Here is an 18,720-nt window from a genome sequence, read left to right as displayed (position 1 = left end):
CTGTGCTGTTTGTGCTGTTTTTACTCTGTAGTTGAAGCAGCAGCTAGAGTTTTGCTTTGGCTGTTCTTTTTTTTGAGCTATTTCTAGTTTCACACTCTTTCTGTGCTGTTTTTACTCTGTAGTTGAAGCAGCAGCTAGAGTTTTGCTTTGGCTGTTCTTTTTAGTTATTATTTTGAGCTATGAGTGATATTTAAAAATATTTAATGTTATATTTTATTATATTAATAACAGTAAATGTTACAATTACTATATTCCTACAATTACTATATTCCTTTCAGTCTTAAAGTTAAATGTAATCTGTACCATTCAACAGACTACCGTTGAAAGGTTTGGGGTCAGTAAGATGTTTTTGAAGATATTTCCGTGATGGTAAAGCTGAATTTTCTGAAATCATTATAATATGCTGATTTGGTGCTCAAGAAATATTTCTTATCATTAGCAACAGTTGTGCTGATTAATATTGTTGTTGAAACCATGATGATATATTTTTTTAGTATTCTCTGAGAAATAGAAAGTTCAAAAGAACAGCATTTATTTGAAACAGAAATCTTTTTTATTATTATAAATGTTTTTACTGTCACTTTTGATCAATTTAATGCATCCTTGCTGAATTTCTTTACTGACCCCAAATTCCTAAATCCATAGATTAATTATTTTAGAATCCACCTCTGACTGTTCACACTAAAGTCACACTGCAAGAAAATGTCAAATTTATTATGATATTTGCTGTTCACATTGTCTAAAAACATATCTGTGTCACTGTGAGGGGAAAATATTCAACAGCAATGTATTCCTGAATATACGATTCATGTTAAATGTCCGATTCTCCTCACACAGATGTTCTAACTGTGGCCGGTGGAGAGCTCCAGGAGCTAAACTCTAAGTGTAACTTCTTCCCTGACCCATCAACATTCAGCAGTGAGGACATGTCACAAGATTTTGGTATCCCTCGTACCTCCAGCATTGCCAAATCCAAACGTCCTTCAGTCTCTTTTGCAGAGGGCACGAAGTTCAGTCCTAAAGAGCGCCATAGCTCCACTCAAGATCTGCCAGAAACTAGTCGGAAACCCAAGGCCTGGGGTGTGCTGATGATCTCTGCCCTGCAAGGAGGACAGGGAAACCACAGTGAAACAGAAACAGAAAAAGAAGAGAAAACCAACGAGGAGACCATCTCCTTTGAGGAGCAAGCAGCTGCATCTGAAACATCACAAACTGACTTGGAAAGATATAATTCTGGCCCGCTAAGGACTCACCTCACTGTGCCCAGTGGGAGACGACGTACACTTTCCAATACCAGGAAAAATGCCCAGCCATCTGATAGTGGCCAGGATGCAGATTCAGACAGGTTAACAACTGTATATGTGACTGTGGGTAAGACCCAAAAGATGGCCAAGCAAGAACCCCCCTCAAAAGGGCCCGTTCAGGCGATGCTGCGCAGACTGGGTAGCTTACAGAGACAAAGAGAAGAGGCCGCCCAGCCCAAAGGAAGGGGGCAGGCAATCGCCAAGCCACCACGGAGGAAACTGGGAGCGCGGGCTAGTGCATGGGAGCAAGCTACTGGGTCAAACCAATCAGAGGTGGTCATGAGGAAACCTAGTCGCAGGAAACACAACTCCCTCAGCTCTCCCTGCACAGTGGGGGCAACAGACTTTCCTCAGGAGAACAGCACCCCCAAGAGACCATTGTCCTCCATTTTAAAAAGTGTTCCAGAAAGCAATACACTCCATAGTTTGGAGGTGGAGCAAGACACTGAAGTAGTCTGTGAGACAGACAGTCTGACAGAGCACACGTATGAGACTGTTTATGTAAAGATTTCATAATATTCCTGAATCTTAAAGTTAATGATTTAAAGGGCAATAAAAAAAAGGTTTTTAAGTACTGTATGCAAGTTTTGCATAAACATATCTACGTATAAAATGTAGTTTGTTTGTATATTCCCTATTATAATTTCAATTAAAACATTACTTCTTAGTTTAAAGAAATTAGCTTATTTTTAAATACACTTTTTAAAAGTATTTTATCAAGATGTTGCCCTCATAACCCCTTGAGTAACTGTATCTACCTATACTGACATTCAAAAGTTTGGGGTCAGTACGATTTTTTCTTTTTTCTTTTTTAATTAATACTTTTATTCAACAAGGACTAATTTAAGCATAAGTAACAGTAAACTTTTACATTGCTAAAAAAAATCTATTTTTTTTTTAATAAATGCTGTTCTTTTTAACTTTTTTTGATCAAGAATCCTGAAAAAATATATCAAGGTTTCCACAAAAATATCAAACAGTACAACTGTCTTCAACATTGATAGTGATAAGAAATATTTCTTGAGCAGCAAATCAGCATATTATAATGATTTCTGAAGGATCATGTGACACTGAAGACTGAAGTAACAGCTGCTGAAAATAAAGCTTTGCATCACAGGCATAAATCACATTTTAAAATACATTCAATTAGAAAAAAAGGTTATTTTAAATTGTAATATTTCACTGTTTTTACTTTATTTTGATTAAATAAATGCAACCTTAGTGAGACTAAGAGACATCTTTTAAGAACATTAAACGTTCTTAAGTCTTAAATGTTACTATGAACAGTAGTGTAGATCAATCCTGATCCAAGATATGAACCCTGCAGCAATTATGCATGAAATAACTTCCACAACAATTCAGAAAGTAGAATTGTGTCGAAGTAACCTGACAGATACTTCCTGGTTCTTTTCTCTTAGGGCTGTATAAGTTTCTGTGTAATTGCATGTCTTGGTTTTTGGCATCTTTTCTCTGCACGATAAATAAGGATTAGACTTTACATGCATCACTAAAGCGAAGTTGTTCTTGACAGCATGACACTGATTACTTGTAATATGGGGTGATGTAGATAAATTCAATTGCCCGATATTGGCAGTAAGCGCAGTGTTTTCTTTGGAAAGAGCAAGAAACCACAATAAATGGATGAACTGTGCCAAAACACTAAATGTAAATGTAAATGGTATTGGCAGCAAAAATGAAAAAGAAACACCATTTTACTGTGATGAAAAAGCTAAAACAGAAAGAGATTTATGTTAATATCTTTCAAAGGTATAACCTAATAAAATGATGTATGCATTACCAAAAAAAAAGAGTTTTACAACAAAAAAACATTGCTGTTTATTCAAGGATTACAAAACCCCCACTAAAACTATTGCAAAGCTCATAGGAACTTTAGGCTTCTGTAAGCATCAGTACAAAATGTTATTACTCTCATGCTATTGCTTGAATTCTCAATGAAAATCAGAGTATAATTCTCATATGATAATGATAATATTCATATGTCTGTTTATTTGAGATGTTTGAGACCAAAAATTGCATGGTGTCCACTGAGCATAATTATTCAACACAACAGTTAGGAATATAGAGTAGATTAGTCTCCAGGGGAGGATGACTTGTAGAACATTATGAATGTCATTCTATTTGTATTAAAATCGGTGGAGAGATTCTAAAAGGGCCTTCTGATGACCCTTCTCTTTGATCATACAAATGCAGCTTATTTTTCTTGTATGATAAATACTATTAAATGTCTTTTACAGTTGGACTCATCTCTTTTCTGCTCCTGGCTTATCTTTGCAGCCAAGCCAGTATTTTCCAATAGGTCTTGGATATGGAGGGTTTGCATAGTCAACCCGCTTTGTTTGGAGATTCACTCTGTAGTACATATCTGTAAAGACAAAAGTTTACATCTGAATAATATAATATAATCATGTCGATTTCAGTTCCTCCTTTGAATAATAAAATTTCTGTCATGACAACTCCCGGAGACTCATGCAATGTTAATGTGTTTGGTCTTGGTGGAATAGATCTGCTGAGCTGCTGCTGCTGCTGCAGCAGAGCAAGTACTGAGACTTGCTATTGCCAATACATTCACAGACATGTAAGAAATACTGCTGCTGCACATATAACATATATGAAATAACCCCCATTTATGACATACATGAAATCACCCCGTAGCAGATCTATACAGGTGGAGCTGGGGAAGGTGGAGGGTTCTGAAGCATGCTGCAACTGGCAGCCGAGTATATGAATGTTGAGCAGCAAGCTCATTGGCTGCTGATAAGAAGTGAAACCAATCAGCTGTGCCATATGAATAATGATGTCATTATGTCAGAATGAGTTTGAACCTATCGGCCTGCGCCATCTAGAGTTTCATGACAGAACTTTGGAAATAATATTAGATAATCAAGTCGATTTTTAGTTCCTCCTTTGAAAAATATAATCATAATATAATATTATAATATAATAACCAGGGGTTCACATAAGCGGTACGCAGGTCCGCATGCGTGACCAAAATAAGAAATGCGCCGTGCAAATTAGTTCAGAGCGCACGTTTGCGTACCGACATGGATGACAGCTGTTAATGCACAATTACCATTTTAGACAAACTGTACTGTATACGATTTCTATTCAAACTGAAAGCATAAATATAGGCTAAAAGTGAAAGCATAAATCTAGGCTACCCGCTAACGTTTTCAAAGCACAATGCAAAACTGTGACATTTCATTCAGTTGACGCTCTACAATCGGCAGCGCTAAATCCGGAAGCGCATATACTTACTTCCCGCCAAAATAAAAGCTTGCTGATTTTAAGTTTGAAAATGAAAAATTAAAATAATTCAAATTAAAATAATAATAATAAAAATAATACAAATATTAGCATTTTAGTTTTACGTTTACTATAAAACGATTGTATTTGTATTTAATACTCCCTTTTTATTTTAAAATAAAATAGTATTATCACACATTATTATTTAGTTTATTATTTTATTAAAAAAAAAAAAAGAAATAAAGTGCAATAATATTATCACTATTATTAATTAATTTTTTATAGCTATATTTGATGGGTCACACCATGTGCCGTGTGAGGACCAAACCAAATCTCCAGGTTCTCATATGAGAACCAGGCTGAAAAACTTATGTGCACCCCTGATAATAATTATAATAATATAATAATAAAATCATGTCATATCAGTACCTCCTTTGAAGAAGTAGACACTCTGTAAAGGCTGCCTCCTGCGCAGTATGTCATAGGCGATGTCTTCAGAAGGTCTGTATCTGTAGTCATAATCATAGTCATTTTGTCTATGATAATAGTCTCCGTGTCTGTCCTGCCCAAACCTCTGAGCAAACTCTTGTCCAATGCTGATGCCCCTCTCAGCCATAGTCTCCCAATATGGAGACCTATTCTGCCTGCGCCTGGAGCCCCACTGCTGGTCCCACTGCTGCCCATAACGTTGGTCCCACTGCTGCCCATAACGCTGGTCCCACTGCTGTCCATGCCGCTGGCCCCACTGCTGGTCCCAATCCTGCCGATATCTGTCCTGACGCCTTCTGCTGGGCCATCTTGAAGTGACGTAGAGTCTGCCGGCTAGCACAGCATCCACAGGAGATTTGATGCCAGTCCAGTCTTTGTTGATGAAGTGATGGCCACTGTGATGACTTTGAGCTGGAAGAAAGTAATTAAAAGCTGAGTTATGGAAGCAGTTTCAGGTTCATAGTAGGGGTGGGAATCTCTAGGCACCTCACTATTCGATTCGACTACAATTCAGGGGGCTGCGATATGATGATAAAACTATTATCGATGCATTTTGATGTACCTTTTTCTTCTATACATTTCTTTTTCCCCACTATGTGACTACCTGGTACTTTCAAAGCAAAGTATTTGTAAAGATTACAAATCAAATGATCAATTTTATATCAAATTTGTTTGTGCATTTTTATTAAATGATATAAGCAGGCTACTTTTTAGCCTGCTTCATAGTACCCCTAGTTCCTGCACCCCTAGTTCATAGTATTGATAGCTTCCTCTGAAAAAGTATTACATCCACCAAAGAGCTGGTTGAAGTGCTCAACCCATCGGTCGTAGTAAATATTAGTGTATCTGCGGAAGAGTGCTGAGGGAGATCTCAATGACATCTGAATGCACTCCTCATGGGATGGCTGGTGCTTGAACTCATACTGGTAATACTGGTCTCCTAAACAGAAGGAACGTATGGTTTGTTTAGTAAAGTTAAATGAACATGAAAGTAAATCTAGATCTATTTTTTAGGTTAAGTACAAACCTTTAAAAAAATAAACCTTCTCTTTGCCATGATGGCTGTGAGCAGGAATGGCAAAGGCAGCATCCAGATGGTCTGGTATCTTCTCAAATCCCACAGATATTTCTCGTGGGAAATCTTCGTCTAGTAGTCCATCTTCAAACCTCCAGTATTTTTTACCCTGGGAATAATATAATAAATTTTTTCATTTACAATCATTCAGTGAAACAGATTAAATAATTCTGATTAACTCTGATTAAATAAATGTAATAAATTAAAATAAATTGTGACTATTTATTATATTAACAATATCATTTATTATATAAACAACTCACACTGTATAAACTAAGTGCTAGAAATTGTAAATGGTTTAAATTACAGATATAAATGTGAGGTCATCCATACTTTGAAGATGTACGTCTTTCCTTGGCAGTTTATGCGAGTGAAAGCAGCATCTATTGGACCTTTTATTCCCCAGATGTCTTCGATGAGCTTTGGGTACCCCGGTAATACAGATTTCTCATCAAGCTCAAAGAAATATTGTCCTGTAGACAAACGTATTACATTTTTAATTAGAGTAAATAAATATAATAAGAAGACTGCTACTTAACCGTTTTGTATTATGTTTAAAAAAAATTCTACTTATACTACATATATTGTATGTACATTTTTATATTACTGTCAAAAATGAGCCTAAATGAAGTATAAAATAATTTTGTATAATATTCACATATTTGTTTTTCTTTGCTGTAAGCCACTTACCTCTGAATGCGTATATAGAGCCGTTTTTGAGCTGCATGAAGGAGTCAAAGGGTCTGCCACTGCAGACCTCAGCATCAGGGTCTTTGGCTTCTGTTGGTGTGGGTTCAGCATTTGAGGTTGTGTGTGGCGTTGTGGTTGGGTTCTTAATGGAGGAGGCTAATCTGAAATGTGTAGTTGGATTGGCAGCAGTGACAATCTCTGGTGTTGGGTTGTCATTTAACGTTGAATCCAAGACTTGTGAAGCTGGTGTTAATCGGCTGAATATTTCAGCAAAGGTTGCTGTAGACGGGGTCAAAATTTTGTGCTGTGATCTGGATCTGATTGGCACCTCTGTGCTGTTTGCTTCCTCATAATCATCCTCAGGGTAAGAAGGAAAGGTGTCTCCACGAGCTGCAACAAGAACAGTTTCTCATCCACTTGTTTTGATCACTGCATTTCACATATTTTGTTTAAATGGAGTTGAAAAAACCAAACTGGTAAACTTACTCCTAATACGACACAAGGATTCATAGTCTTTGCAACAGCTCTTGTAGTATGTGCACATTGAGTCACACTGGCAGCTCTTGGTGGCATCAAACCCATTTTCACAGCGTTCAATACACGACTCTGACAGGAAAAAGAGCGCAGTTCCAAGATAACACAGAAAATGTATATCAAAATATTATAAGAGAGTACGTGTTCTTACCTTCAGCAGCATATGTGAAGGAAATCAGTCCTAGCAACAGAAAAAGCCTCATCCTGGCGTCTCACACTGAATGTGACTGAAGAGCTGAGACCATCAGGACTACAGGAATCAATACTCAGAGGTCGCTCACCCGCTTTTGTTTAAACTTATATTGCAAAACTTATCTGCAATGTTTTCGTCTTTGTTTTAACTGTAGTCATCAAAACCAGACAGGAATTGTTTTGCAATCCGATAATAAAAGTATGAAAAGTTTGTTTTATGAGCATTATACTTTATGTAACAGTTTTATTTAAGTTGATTAATATTCATATTACTCATTCAGGTCAAAGCAAAATTACTTTGAATTTGTGGGCTACACTACTTTTGAGTGTGTAAAGGTATAGAAAGAAATAATGCTTGTTTACAACTTTCAAAATGTAAGATTTAGACTGTTTAACAAAGTCCACCATGATGTCCTTTACTAATGTGGGAGTGTATTGCTTAAACTTGGGGACAAATAACCCTTTTGACCTCTGTGAAAAGTGAATGATTAATAGATCTATAAACACCATCACCTTACACAACTGCTTACAAACATTCGTCGTACATGAATAACTTAGCCTAAGTCAAGTTATGAGTTTAGCGTTCTTATTTGCATGGTAAAATAACACTGACTGGAGGAATAAAGTTAAATAAGGGCACGTTTCAGTAATCGCCTGCGTTGCCATATAAATTGGCGAATAATAATATAGCCGTCGTCTTCTCTCCAGTGCAAAGTACGTGTGCACAGCGCGTCCTGCGGCAGGGTTTCCAGGTTTTCACAACAAAACCCGCCCAATCGCTACTCAAAACTAGCCCAAAACTAGTCCAAAACTAGCCCAGTCGCGTTTCGAGGGGGGTCCCCCGTTAAAAATCGCGTTCCGGGGATAAAATACACGTGTTTTGGCGGGGTTCCCCTGGTAAAATTCGCATTCCATGGGCTAAACATCACGTTATTGGGGTCATTTTTCAACCCGCGGACATGAAAAACAACCCGCGGCAACAGTGTTAAAGTAGCCCAATTCCGCGGGAAAACCGCGGACTTCGCAACACTGCTGCGGCCATACAAACATCATGAATATTTAATGAGGTCATCAGTGAGGCACTTTATGATTGGTTGTCTGTAGCTAAACAACTCGACGTAACAAGTTCCCGAGCAAAGTTTCATAACCCAGGGTTAAAAGCTGTGCCAACCCCCTTTCAAAATTGCGTGTGAAACGTTGCTAAAATTATTAAAATGGCCTTTATCTGTGGTTTGAAAAAGACTGCGAAAGGCTAAGTGCAAATCCCTTCAGTTAAATAGCATCTCCTAACACTGCAAGAAGCATACAGATTTTTCTGTCAATTTAATTTAAAGAGATTTCCCCCCATTTTTAATGTAGGCTAAAACTAACTTTAATATATGTATTTTTTTTTTAAATTTAAAACATATTTTGCTGCTATGGTATTTAGGCAGAAATACGAAAAACATGTTACAAAAAAGCTAAAGTTGCATACAGTCGTTGTCCACCAGGGGGCGTTGAGCTAAAGTGGCACAATGATGCTGAGGATGCTTCTCCGCTTCCAGTTTGTGAGCTACACAGGGCGGGTCTATAAACGGACGCTGAGGATGCTTGAGGATTCATTATCAACAATCTTAACAAATATAACGGCTTCACAGTGTTTTATTTCATGAATAAGTATCGCCTCAGTTGGCTTTGACAGGAATCTATCCGAGGGTGGTAAAAGGACAGTGGAAATAGTCGTCTTTTTTTCTGACAAACCCAATCGTTTGCCGGTTTACAGCGATACAAACCGGCTTTCTAATGTTCTTAAAACATCAGGCCATTCTGACAGCTTTATCTTGTTATTTGATGGTTTTTAAACAACCTTGTGGGCCCTTTCTAACAGTGGATACTTTAAGCGTATCTTAAAGGCTTTGCCAGTGCTCTGACGTCATTTCTTATTTTATTATCAGCAGGATAATGTGGTTTGGTGTAAACAGTCGCTGTTAATGAATGAAACTGTTTCCCACGCAATAGACATTAATGATTTGCTTGGTAATGACGGCGACGCGATCATTTATTTTGTCACAGCGGAAAGACAAAGAAACATCATAAGTGTTGTTACGGCAGAGAAACGGCTGGTAACGTAAACGTTAGATGTTTTTGTCTCTTGTCGTGTATCTCAGCAAGATTTGCCGTTATTTCTCCATGTTTAGCACCGACAGACTCACGGTTCCTGAATATGTCAGTAATCGGCTACACAACCGGAGGACGGGCTCTGGCCCCAGGGCTGTGTCACCGGGGATCAGCGCCGACGTTCGGGCTGTGTTGGACGGCTCTCTCCCCGCGCTGCGCTCCGCGATCAAAACACTACAGTCTTCGAAAGACACTGGAGATGTGGAGGAGACCCGCCGGGCCATCGCTGAGACTTTCCAGCTGGTTGAGGAGGCCTGGGTCCTAACCACAGTGGGCCGACGGGTAGCAGAGGAGATGTGCAACAGTATCCGGCTGGATGGGGGTCTGGAACTGCTCTTGCAGCTGCTGCAGACACCTGCTGTAGGAATCACATATGAGTCTGCCAAGCTCCTTGAGCAAATATTGGTCTCAGAAAACAGGTAAGGAACATTCTTGATAAAGTGTTGTTCATTTATTAGGCCCGAAAAAGTATTTGGACAAGCAAGTCACAGTTAAATGTGAATGAGTGTCATTGTATCAAACAAAGTGGCAGTTGGTTATTCAAAAGAAAGATAGCACAAGCATTTTACATGCATACAGTTTATTTGGTTTAAAATGATCATAAATAACATACTGTTCAAAAATATTTTTTCCCCCTTTTTGTATAACAATATACACATTTTCACATGGAATAGTATGCAGAAAATAATCATACTGCCTGAAAGATATACTGTACCTAAAATAACTGTCCTGGGATATCATATTCTTTTTAGATAATCTTTCTGCTGCATGTAAATCATTTGCACATTCACACAGTCAATATAGGAAGCCGGAAGCTGAGAGAGATTGATGAACATGAATTTAGGATGAAGCTACGACTTTTTCTTCTCTGTAAATATGTTCAGTTCTAATAAACTTTAATTGTTTTGTTCACTGCATTTCACACGTTTTGTTTAAATGGAGTTGAAAAAACCAAACTGGTAAACTTACTCCTAATACGACACAAGGATTCATAGTCTTTGCAACAGCTCTTGTAGTATGTGCACATTGAGTCACACTGGCAGCTCTTGGTGGCATCAAACCCATTTTCAAGAATTAATTCAAGAAAATCAGTATTAAACATAGCCCTGCAATTCGGTGTTAGCTTTTTACAGATTTTATTGTTGCTTATAGCAGTACATTTGCTTTACTAAAACTGTCAATTGTTCCATTTTCATTTGCAATATTAATATTGTTATAGTCAGGGCTGAATTTGTAATCCCAATCCATCCTGCATTTGTCCTAAAAGGAATAGAAAGACAAAAAAAATAAATAAATAAAGAGAAAGAGACCAAAAACAGCGGGACAAAAACATGAGATTAAACAGGAGAGTAAAGTCTGACAGGGTAATATATTCACTGTAGTTATGCCACAGCTGCAGGGGGGTGTATAAATCTGCCCTAAAGCCACTTAATAAATCCACTAAAAATCATATTGGGCCTAAGTGTCTTGTGTTGTGTGATTTATTTGCAGGTGCCACTTGGTTTGATATTATGTAATCATTTATCTAATATTAGTATATAGTATATTGGGGCAGTTGTGGCCTAATGGTTAGAGAATCGGACTTGTAATCAAAGGTTGTGGGTTTGAGTCTTGATACCGGCAGGGCTTGTAGGTGGGGGGAGTGAATGACCAGCACTCTCTTCCACCTTCAATACCATGACTGAAGTGCCCGTTGAGCAAGGCACCAAACCACCAGCTGCTCCCTGGGGGCCGCAGCAAAAATGGCTGCCCACTGCTTTGTGTGTTTTGGTGTGTGTTTGTTCACTACTCACTGCTGTGTGTGTGTGTGAACTTGGATGGGTTAAATGCAGAGCACAGATTTTGAGTATGAGACACCATACTTGGCCACATGTCCCTTTCACTTTCACTTTCAAAAGGGTTATATGCATACAAATTCTTTTAAATGCTTGTTTTTGTATTTCTCTGCAGGGATTATGTGGCACGTATGGGGCTTGGGGTCATCCTGAACCTGACCCGTGAGCAGGATGATGCCCAGCTGGCACGGAGCGTGTCGGGCATCTTTGAGCACATGTTTAAACACACAGAGGAGACATCTGCGCAGCTCATCACTAACGGAGCACTGGACACCCTCCTGTATTGGTGCCGTGGAACAGACCCAACTGTACTGCGGCACTGCGCTGTGGCCCTGGCAAACTGCGCTATGTATGGTGGGCACCGCTGCCAGCGTCTGATGATCGAAAAACAGGCGGCTGAATGGCTGTTCCCACTGGCATTTTCCAAAGAGGACGAGCTGATCCGGTTCCATGCCTGTCTGGCCGTGGCTGTGCTGGCAGCTAATAGGGAGATAGAGAAAGAAGTAGTGAAGTCTGGCACTCTGGAGTTGGTGGAGCCATTTATCGCCTCGTTGGACCCTGAAGAGTTTGCACGCAACCTGTTGGACAGTGCAGACAGCATGCAGGGCCGCACCGCAGCAGACCTGCAGCACTTACTGCCTCTGCTGGACGGCACATGTCTGGAGGGGAAATGCATCGCTGCATTCTACCTGTGTGTGGAGACTAGTATCAAGTCTCGTCAACGTAATACCAAGGTCAGGCAGACACTATATTTACTCCTCTATGCATTCACTGTATTACAAGTGAGAGTGTCTTGGTTATGTAATTGCATGAATTAAAATAGTATCTAATATATATTTTATGTATAGATTTTAAAATATCTATTAATATATGTTTATGTATATTATATATTATTTTATTTAATTAATGCAGATTTTTAGTACTACGACATAAGTATAAATAAATTCTAAGACACAAGCATAAATAACAGCAATGCATCAACATTTTTTCTGCTGATTTGCAAAAATATATATAAAAATATATATAATATCTAGAAAAATATATAATATTAGCTAATTTGATGATACCGAGTTAAAAATATAAAAAACGTCAGTTTTTTAATAGAAAAGGAATGAAGATTTCTCAAATTATATATATATATATATGTGTGTGTGTGTGTGTGTGTGCCAGTTTTAATGTACTTATCAAAATAATAAAAGCAGTCAAATGACAAAAGTTTCAGTTTGAATGACAAAAAGAAGTATTCAAAATGTATAATTTAACTTGCAGTCTGCAAAGGGGTGGATCATGATTAGGCACAAAATAATGTCTTCAGAATCATTCATTCCTGTGAAAATCGACTGAAAACTGAACAAATAGTTGTAACCTGGCTCAAAGAAAGATAGGAATCATGTCTCCATGGCAGTTTTACTGGGGATAATACAAGACGTCTTGACCTTACAAATGGTTGTCAAAAGCAAAAATGGTACAAAATGAACATCATATTTTGTGACGTGCTAGATCAAAACAGGCACTACTTTTGGAGCATTAAAAATTTGTAAGAAACAAGTATTGGATTTCATTCAGCCAATATGATGCAAAATATTCATACATTTAATTGTACATTTTTCCTGGATCTTTCTACTCAGATATTTCAGGAGATTGGAGCTGTTCAGAGTCTAAAGAGGATCGTCATGTACTGCAGTAACGCCACTGTGTGCTCTCTGGCTAAGCGGGCCTTAACAATGATGAGCGAGGACGTCCCGAGGCGTATCTTTTCATCTGTACCCAACTGGAAGAGCGGAGAGGTGCAGACCTGGCTGCAGCAGATTGGCTTCAGTGCATTCAGTGAACGGTTTCAGGTTTGTACACAGCTTCCATTTCCTGTATAGCTGACCTTAGATAAAGGTGGAGGATAGGATGATATCGTGATATCTTTTGCTGCGGTTTTGTGTACCATATCTCTCAGGCACTGCAGGTGGATGGAGATCTACTGCTTAATATCACAGAACAGGATCTGATCCAGGATCTGGGCATGACTTCTGGGCTCACTCGAAAGAGGCTAGTGCTATTTAATTGTTTGAAATCCTTAATTATTCATGCTAAAAAATAGAAATCTTATAGACATTTATGCACAACTTCATTCTTAATTTCAACTTCAAAGTTTGAGATCACGTTGAAAATCTGGGATTTAAAAACCTAATTTAAACTTGGAAGCCTGGTATGTTTAAAAAATAAATAAAATTAATTATTTTAAAATTTAAAATTAAAATTCATTTTTTTTTTTCTTTTTTGCAAAATAGAAGCATTTTCACTGTGTCATCATAACCTGTAGCAGTTCTCTGAAAACCTCTGTGCAGGTTTCTTCGAGATCTGCGTGTACTGAAAACCTACGCCAACTACTCCACATGTGACCCCAATAACCTGGCAGACTGGCTTGCTGATATAGACCCACGATTCCGTCAGTACACCTACAGCTTGGTTCAGTCTGGAGTCGATCGGAACAATATCATCCACATTACAGACCAACAGTTGCTGTCTGACTGTCATGTAGAGAATGGAATCCATCGTGCAAAGATCCTTTCTTTTGCCCACCGCCCTGCTGAACCCTGCTTAACCGATTCCCAACCCGCAGGCCCTGATGTGTTCATCAGCTACCGTCGCACTACGGGTTCACAGCTTGCCAGGTCAGACCACAAATGAGATGATTCTTATCTGTCTTTACAGTAATGGCACCTATTTAGTTACCCAGATTCTATTTGAATGACAATGGATGCAAAATATAACTGTGCATATTGATTATTGGATATTTGTTTGTGCACATACACTTTTATCCTATGTTTTTTGTACAGTTAGATTACATTTGCCATCATGTAACTCCCACTTAAAGTTAATCTTTAAAATTGCTTAATTTAAATAACACTGTGCAATGTGATCTTTCATGTTCTCTTGCAAATCTTAAATGGAATATGCTTGTTTCATGCTGTTGTGTGAAATATGGATGTACTATTTTTCACTAAGATGTAGTAATTTCTAAATTCACTTTAATCATTGTTTTTAGTGTTCCATTTTTCATTTATTTAGACAAAGTAGTATAGAATTTTAATATTGGTCATTTTTTGGTTGAAATAAATCCCACGTCTCCTGTTCTTCTCCTTCTCTGCAGCCTACTGAAGGTGCATCTACAGTTACGGGGTTTCAGCGTCTTCATCGACGTAGAGAAACTAGAAGCTGGCAGGTTTGAGGAGAAGCTGATCACGAGTGTTCAGCGAGCGCGCAACTTCATTTTGGTGCTGTCAGCCAATTCGCTGGACAAATGCATGGGCGACGTGGCTATGAAAGACTGGGTTCACAAGGTTAGAGGAAGAAATCCTTCTTTGATCAAACTGTACTTTTATATATAAAGCCATATTTACTCAAGGTCCAGGTCATTGTCCAAATGCTGCAATTGGACTGAAAACACACTCCTTCAGTGATTACAGTCATCATTAACTGAATCCCTATTAGAGAATCCTTAAATCAGTTCTCAGAAGATGCCAAAACGTCCTTCTGCCAAGACCTTGAAATATGTAATTATGTGTATTAACATAGTCATTCAGCCATCTGAGGTTAAATGTTTTGTTTTATGTTATCCACAGGAGATCGTCACCGCTCTGAATGGGAAGAAGAACATTGTTCCTGTTACTGATAACTTTGTTTGGCCAGATCCAGCCTCTCTGCCAGAGGACATGAACACCATTCTCAAGTTTAATGGCATTAAGTGAGTCAACATTCTGCCTGACTAAACATGTTGGTGCAATTACTCTATGACATACAATATGCACTCCTCTAGTTTATGCCTGCTCAGTAACTTGTAGGCTCTAATCTAAAATACTCCAATTGGAAAAAGAATTAACGTAAATCTCTTCTCTCAATGTCACAGGTGGTCCCATGAGTATCAAGAAGCCACTATCGAAAAGATTCTGCGCTTCATCGAGGGATGCCCAAGCCAAGAGCAACCAGATGGAGCAAAAACAGACAAAGAAGAGCCACAAAAGAAATAAAACATACATTTGACCAATAAAAAGCCCTTTATTATGCCTAATAACAAGATGTTTCTAATAATGACTGCCACGTAACCAGAACACACCTGCTTACTCCTCAGAGGTCAGTGTTTCCTTCAGTTGTATGCATGTCTAGATAGATTACTGTTGAAATTTCTTAGAGAAAAGAACATAAGTGTAACCAACCCAGAGATGCACTGGAACTTTAAATGTGTGGTCACATTAGCAAATATCAGTGAAAAAATTGTGGGCACAGCTCACATAGAAGTCATTTTCAAACCAAGCAGCTTTCTGTTGGTCAGGGTGGCAAATCCACATGACCAAACTGAACCTGTTGCGAAATCTACATATGGGGAATTTTTCCACCCTCGTGCAAAATTTGTGATTCCTGTTGACATCCTCCTGTGAAAATTTCCTGAACAACAGTAAATGTGACTTTACCACAAGGATTATTTACAGCTTTATGTCTGTAGACAACATTTGTGGCAAATAACATTGAATATTCAATTGTGCTATAGTAATCAAACTTGCTATATACTGACTGTGCTCCCAGAATTGTGTGGGACATTTCTGTAACTCAGGAAGTTGAATCGATTTATGCATTATCAATCATATTTATGACATAGTCAATCTCTATTTATATGCTACATAATACTAGATAATCTTGCATTATAGCATAATCAGTTAGATTATTGAAAAAAAAAGCCTTATGAAACGTTAAACATCAAATTTGATTTTTTTTCTGAATTGGATTTGCATTAGGTTACAAAGCTGTCAAAAATACTGTAGTTCCTCAAAAATTGTTTCTAGTTAGATTTCTAGTCCTTTGTGACTAAAGTTTTTGCAGTTTGTTATGTAAATTATTATATTTTAGTTATAAGCTATTATATTAAATCATTATGGTTATTCATCACATCAAGCAGTATTTGGAAGAAGTTTCAGGATTTGAATGACTGCTGTAGAGGCTTTCAAGATTTCATGTGCAGTCACTCTGAAGATGCAACTGATCAAGGAAAATTGTAACGAACATTTACTAACACCTCTTAACACCTCAAGCTTTATCCTGCTATTGAGCTCCTTACTGTTGCCTTATGATGTTTGTCTGAGTATATTTCAAGTGTGATACAATGTGTAAAATCTGTATAATGAAATAACAAAATGTTCTTTATCAGGCATAAACACAGCAATAAAGCTTGTTTTGGAAAACATGCCTTTAGTCCACATTTTTGTTTCACAAAAATATCATGTTGTCCTGTATTCAAATCTTCTTTTACAAAACTGCTTAGATAACTGTTTTGATACTTTCAGAAAACACAAAGCACTAGCTGGCATTTTCACTTCCTGTCAGCACACTGACAAAAACAACAACAACTGCAAGACCACAACCACATAATTCGTGCCTACTTTTCAGATTTTCTAGAAGTCTAGAACACAAATAACATGGAGAAGCATTTTAAGTCTGTTAACATCAGGAGGTATATTACTATGATTGTCTCTGATACACCTGTGAGACATGACCTGTGTGGGTTATAGATGTAATCCTGTGCCTTGAGTTCATGGCTGTTATTCAAAGGTTAAACGTTCAATTTTCACAAAAGGGTCATTTCATGTCAAACAATCCAAATTTTAAAATCTTCCCTGGCTCAAAATTTAGATTTTGTCCCATTTTTTTCTGAAGAGAGAAACATAAATATAGATGAAAGGCAAAATATAATAACATGGATGACACTTTTCTATTGTTTTGTTAAGGGGAGTCAAAATTTCAATTTTTGAAGTCAAGGAGAAAGGTAGGTCTTTTAGTAAAATATGTTGACTTTAGGCTCCAGGTACATATTATTGAATCTTTCCCATTTTCAATGGTAGAGAACCAAATGTGGGTCACTTCTCCTTAAATATTCATCCATGCCATTTTTAAAAAAATATATTTTTTCTTGTGTTTCTTTCACCTGAAAACCTCTGGGACCCCTGGCTGAGTTGGCCCCCCAAACTGAATTGCAAAAACAGGTTCAAACAGGTTTCCCAAACACAGCCCTATCTATCTCCCACTGGTCACCAGATAAATCACTCCCAAATGAACGCCATTGGTTGAGCTAATATTGCTGTCAGGCTGGTCAGGATGCCGGAACAATAACAGTTTTGAGTCTCACAGAGCTACAGTTAACACTTTTTGGGGAAAGCCACCTACCCACCTATAAAAAATACACACATCCCCTTATTCAATCAATCAATGTTTTATTTACAGAACAGATTTAAAAACAACCAAAGTTGACCAAAGTGCAGTGCAATGAATAAAAAAAAAGAAGAATAAACCGAATCAAACAGGAATGCAAAAACATACAATACAATCCAGAGTGACGTAAGAAACCCCGGAATAATGCAAAAAATGATAAAAACCAGGGAAAATAAATGTGTCTTAAGATTGATTTCAAAATAGAGATAGTAGTCTAATATGGGGAGGAAGGCTATTCCAGAGTTTTGGTTCAGCAGTAGCAAAAGCACAGTCACCTCGATTTTTAAGTTTGGTTCTAGGAACAGTGAGTACACCAACACCTTGTCAACACCGAACACGAGTGGTGCGATGCTACGAAAGAAAAAAAAACGGTGCAAGGTAGTCACCCCCCTTTTTCTTTCAGATTGTATTTCCAAAGCATGAAGGTAAGATCTTACGGATTTATGAATGAACCGCTGGTTTTAAAATAGTCCCGGTTTAATTGATCTTAAAGATAATTTTATCTTACAAAATACTGGAATCACACAGGCTATCTTCACAGGGAATCCTTGAACATTCACTCTAAGTGGCTGGAACAATGGTGTCAAATAGTGCTGCTGTTAGAATATGATGAGGATCACAAGTTGCAGAAATGGTGAAATTCATCACATTCAATTTAAGAATTAAAAAACAATACTGTTCAAAAGTTTTGTAAAAATGAAATTAATTACTGTGAAATATTATTACAATTAGAAATAACTTTTCTATTTTAATATATTTTCTGAAAGCTGAATTTTCAGGAGTCTTCAGAGTCACATGATCCTTCTAAAATCGTATTATCCATGATAAAAATGGTTGTGCTGCTTAATATTTTTTCATGATTGTATTTTGAATAGAAAGTTTAAAGTAACAGAATTTATTTGAAATAGAACCTTTTGTTACATTAAAA

General features: G+C 37.7%; 4 protein-coding genes across 5 annotated transcripts in view; 3 read left to right on the top strand and 1 right to left on the bottom strand.

Moving 5' to 3' along the window:
• Positions 1 to 324, top strand: part of LOC107685160 (scavenger receptor class F member 1-like) — a 20,937-nt gene extending 20,613 nt beyond the window's left edge. Inside the window, exon 9 of the mRNA XM_016481676.1 lies at positions 314 to 324. Coding sequence (XP_016337162.1) covers positions 314 to 324 — 11 coding nt within the window. The remainder of the gene's footprint in view (positions 1 to 313) is intronic.
• On the top strand, positions 325 to 1,875 carry LOC107685183 (scavenger receptor class F member 1-like). The gene is made up of 2 exons (XM_016481694.1): positions 325 to 334; positions 838 to 1,875. The coding sequence occupies exon 2, from the start codon at positions 927 to 929 to the stop codon at positions 1,818 to 1,820; it is 894 nt and encodes a 297-aa protein (XP_016337180.1). The 5' UTR covers positions 325 to 334; positions 838 to 926; the 3' UTR covers positions 1,821 to 1,875.
• Positions 1,876 to 3,114: 1,239 nt separating this feature from the next.
• LOC107685077 (vitronectin-like) lies at positions 3,115 to 7,724 on the bottom strand. 2 transcript variants are annotated; one of them, XM_016481542.1, is made up of 8 exons: positions 7,508 to 7,724; positions 7,309 to 7,428; positions 6,823 to 7,212; positions 6,466 to 6,605; positions 6,085 to 6,241; positions 5,851 to 5,997; positions 4,998 to 5,468; positions 3,115 to 3,687 (listed from the first exon to the last, which is right to left on the bottom strand). In XM_016481542.1, exons 1-8 carry the CDS (start codon positions 7,557 to 7,559, stop codon positions 3,566 to 3,568), a joined length of 1,599 nt encoding a protein of 532 aa, XP_016337028.1. In that variant the 5' UTR covers positions 7,560 to 7,724; the 3' UTR covers positions 3,115 to 3,565. The 2 variants fall into 2 exon arrangements, with proteins under 2 accessions (XP_016337028.1, XP_016337027.1); XM_016481541.1 differs by having other exon boundaries at positions 5,845 to 5,997; positions 7,508 to 7,648.
• Positions 7,725 to 8,994: 1,270 nt separating this feature from the next.
• On the top strand, positions 8,995 to 16,028 carry LOC107685076 (sterile alpha and TIR motif-containing protein 1-like). Its single transcript, XM_016481540.1, has 8 exons — positions 8,995 to 10,124; positions 11,656 to 12,274; positions 13,169 to 13,381; positions 13,489 to 13,580; positions 13,880 to 14,206; positions 14,686 to 14,875; positions 15,158 to 15,279; positions 15,442 to 16,028. Exons 1-8 carry the CDS (start codon positions 9,667 to 9,669, stop codon positions 15,560 to 15,562), a joined length of 2,142 nt encoding a protein of 713 aa, XP_016337026.1. The 5' UTR covers positions 8,995 to 9,666; the 3' UTR covers positions 15,563 to 16,028.
• The last annotated feature ends 2,692 nt before the right edge of the window (positions 16,029 to 18,720 follow it).

This window comes from Sinocyclocheilus anshuiensis, unplaced genomic scaffold (assembly GCF_001515605.1).
Source record: "Sinocyclocheilus anshuiensis isolate Anshui unplaced genomic scaffold, SAMN03320099.WGS_v1.1 scaffold914, whole genome shotgun sequence".
In the NCBI taxonomy this organism is placed as follows: domain Eukaryota; kingdom Metazoa; phylum Chordata; class Actinopteri; order Cypriniformes; family Cyprinidae; genus Sinocyclocheilus; species Sinocyclocheilus anshuiensis.
This window is presented reverse-complemented; position numbering and strand designations above follow the sequence as displayed.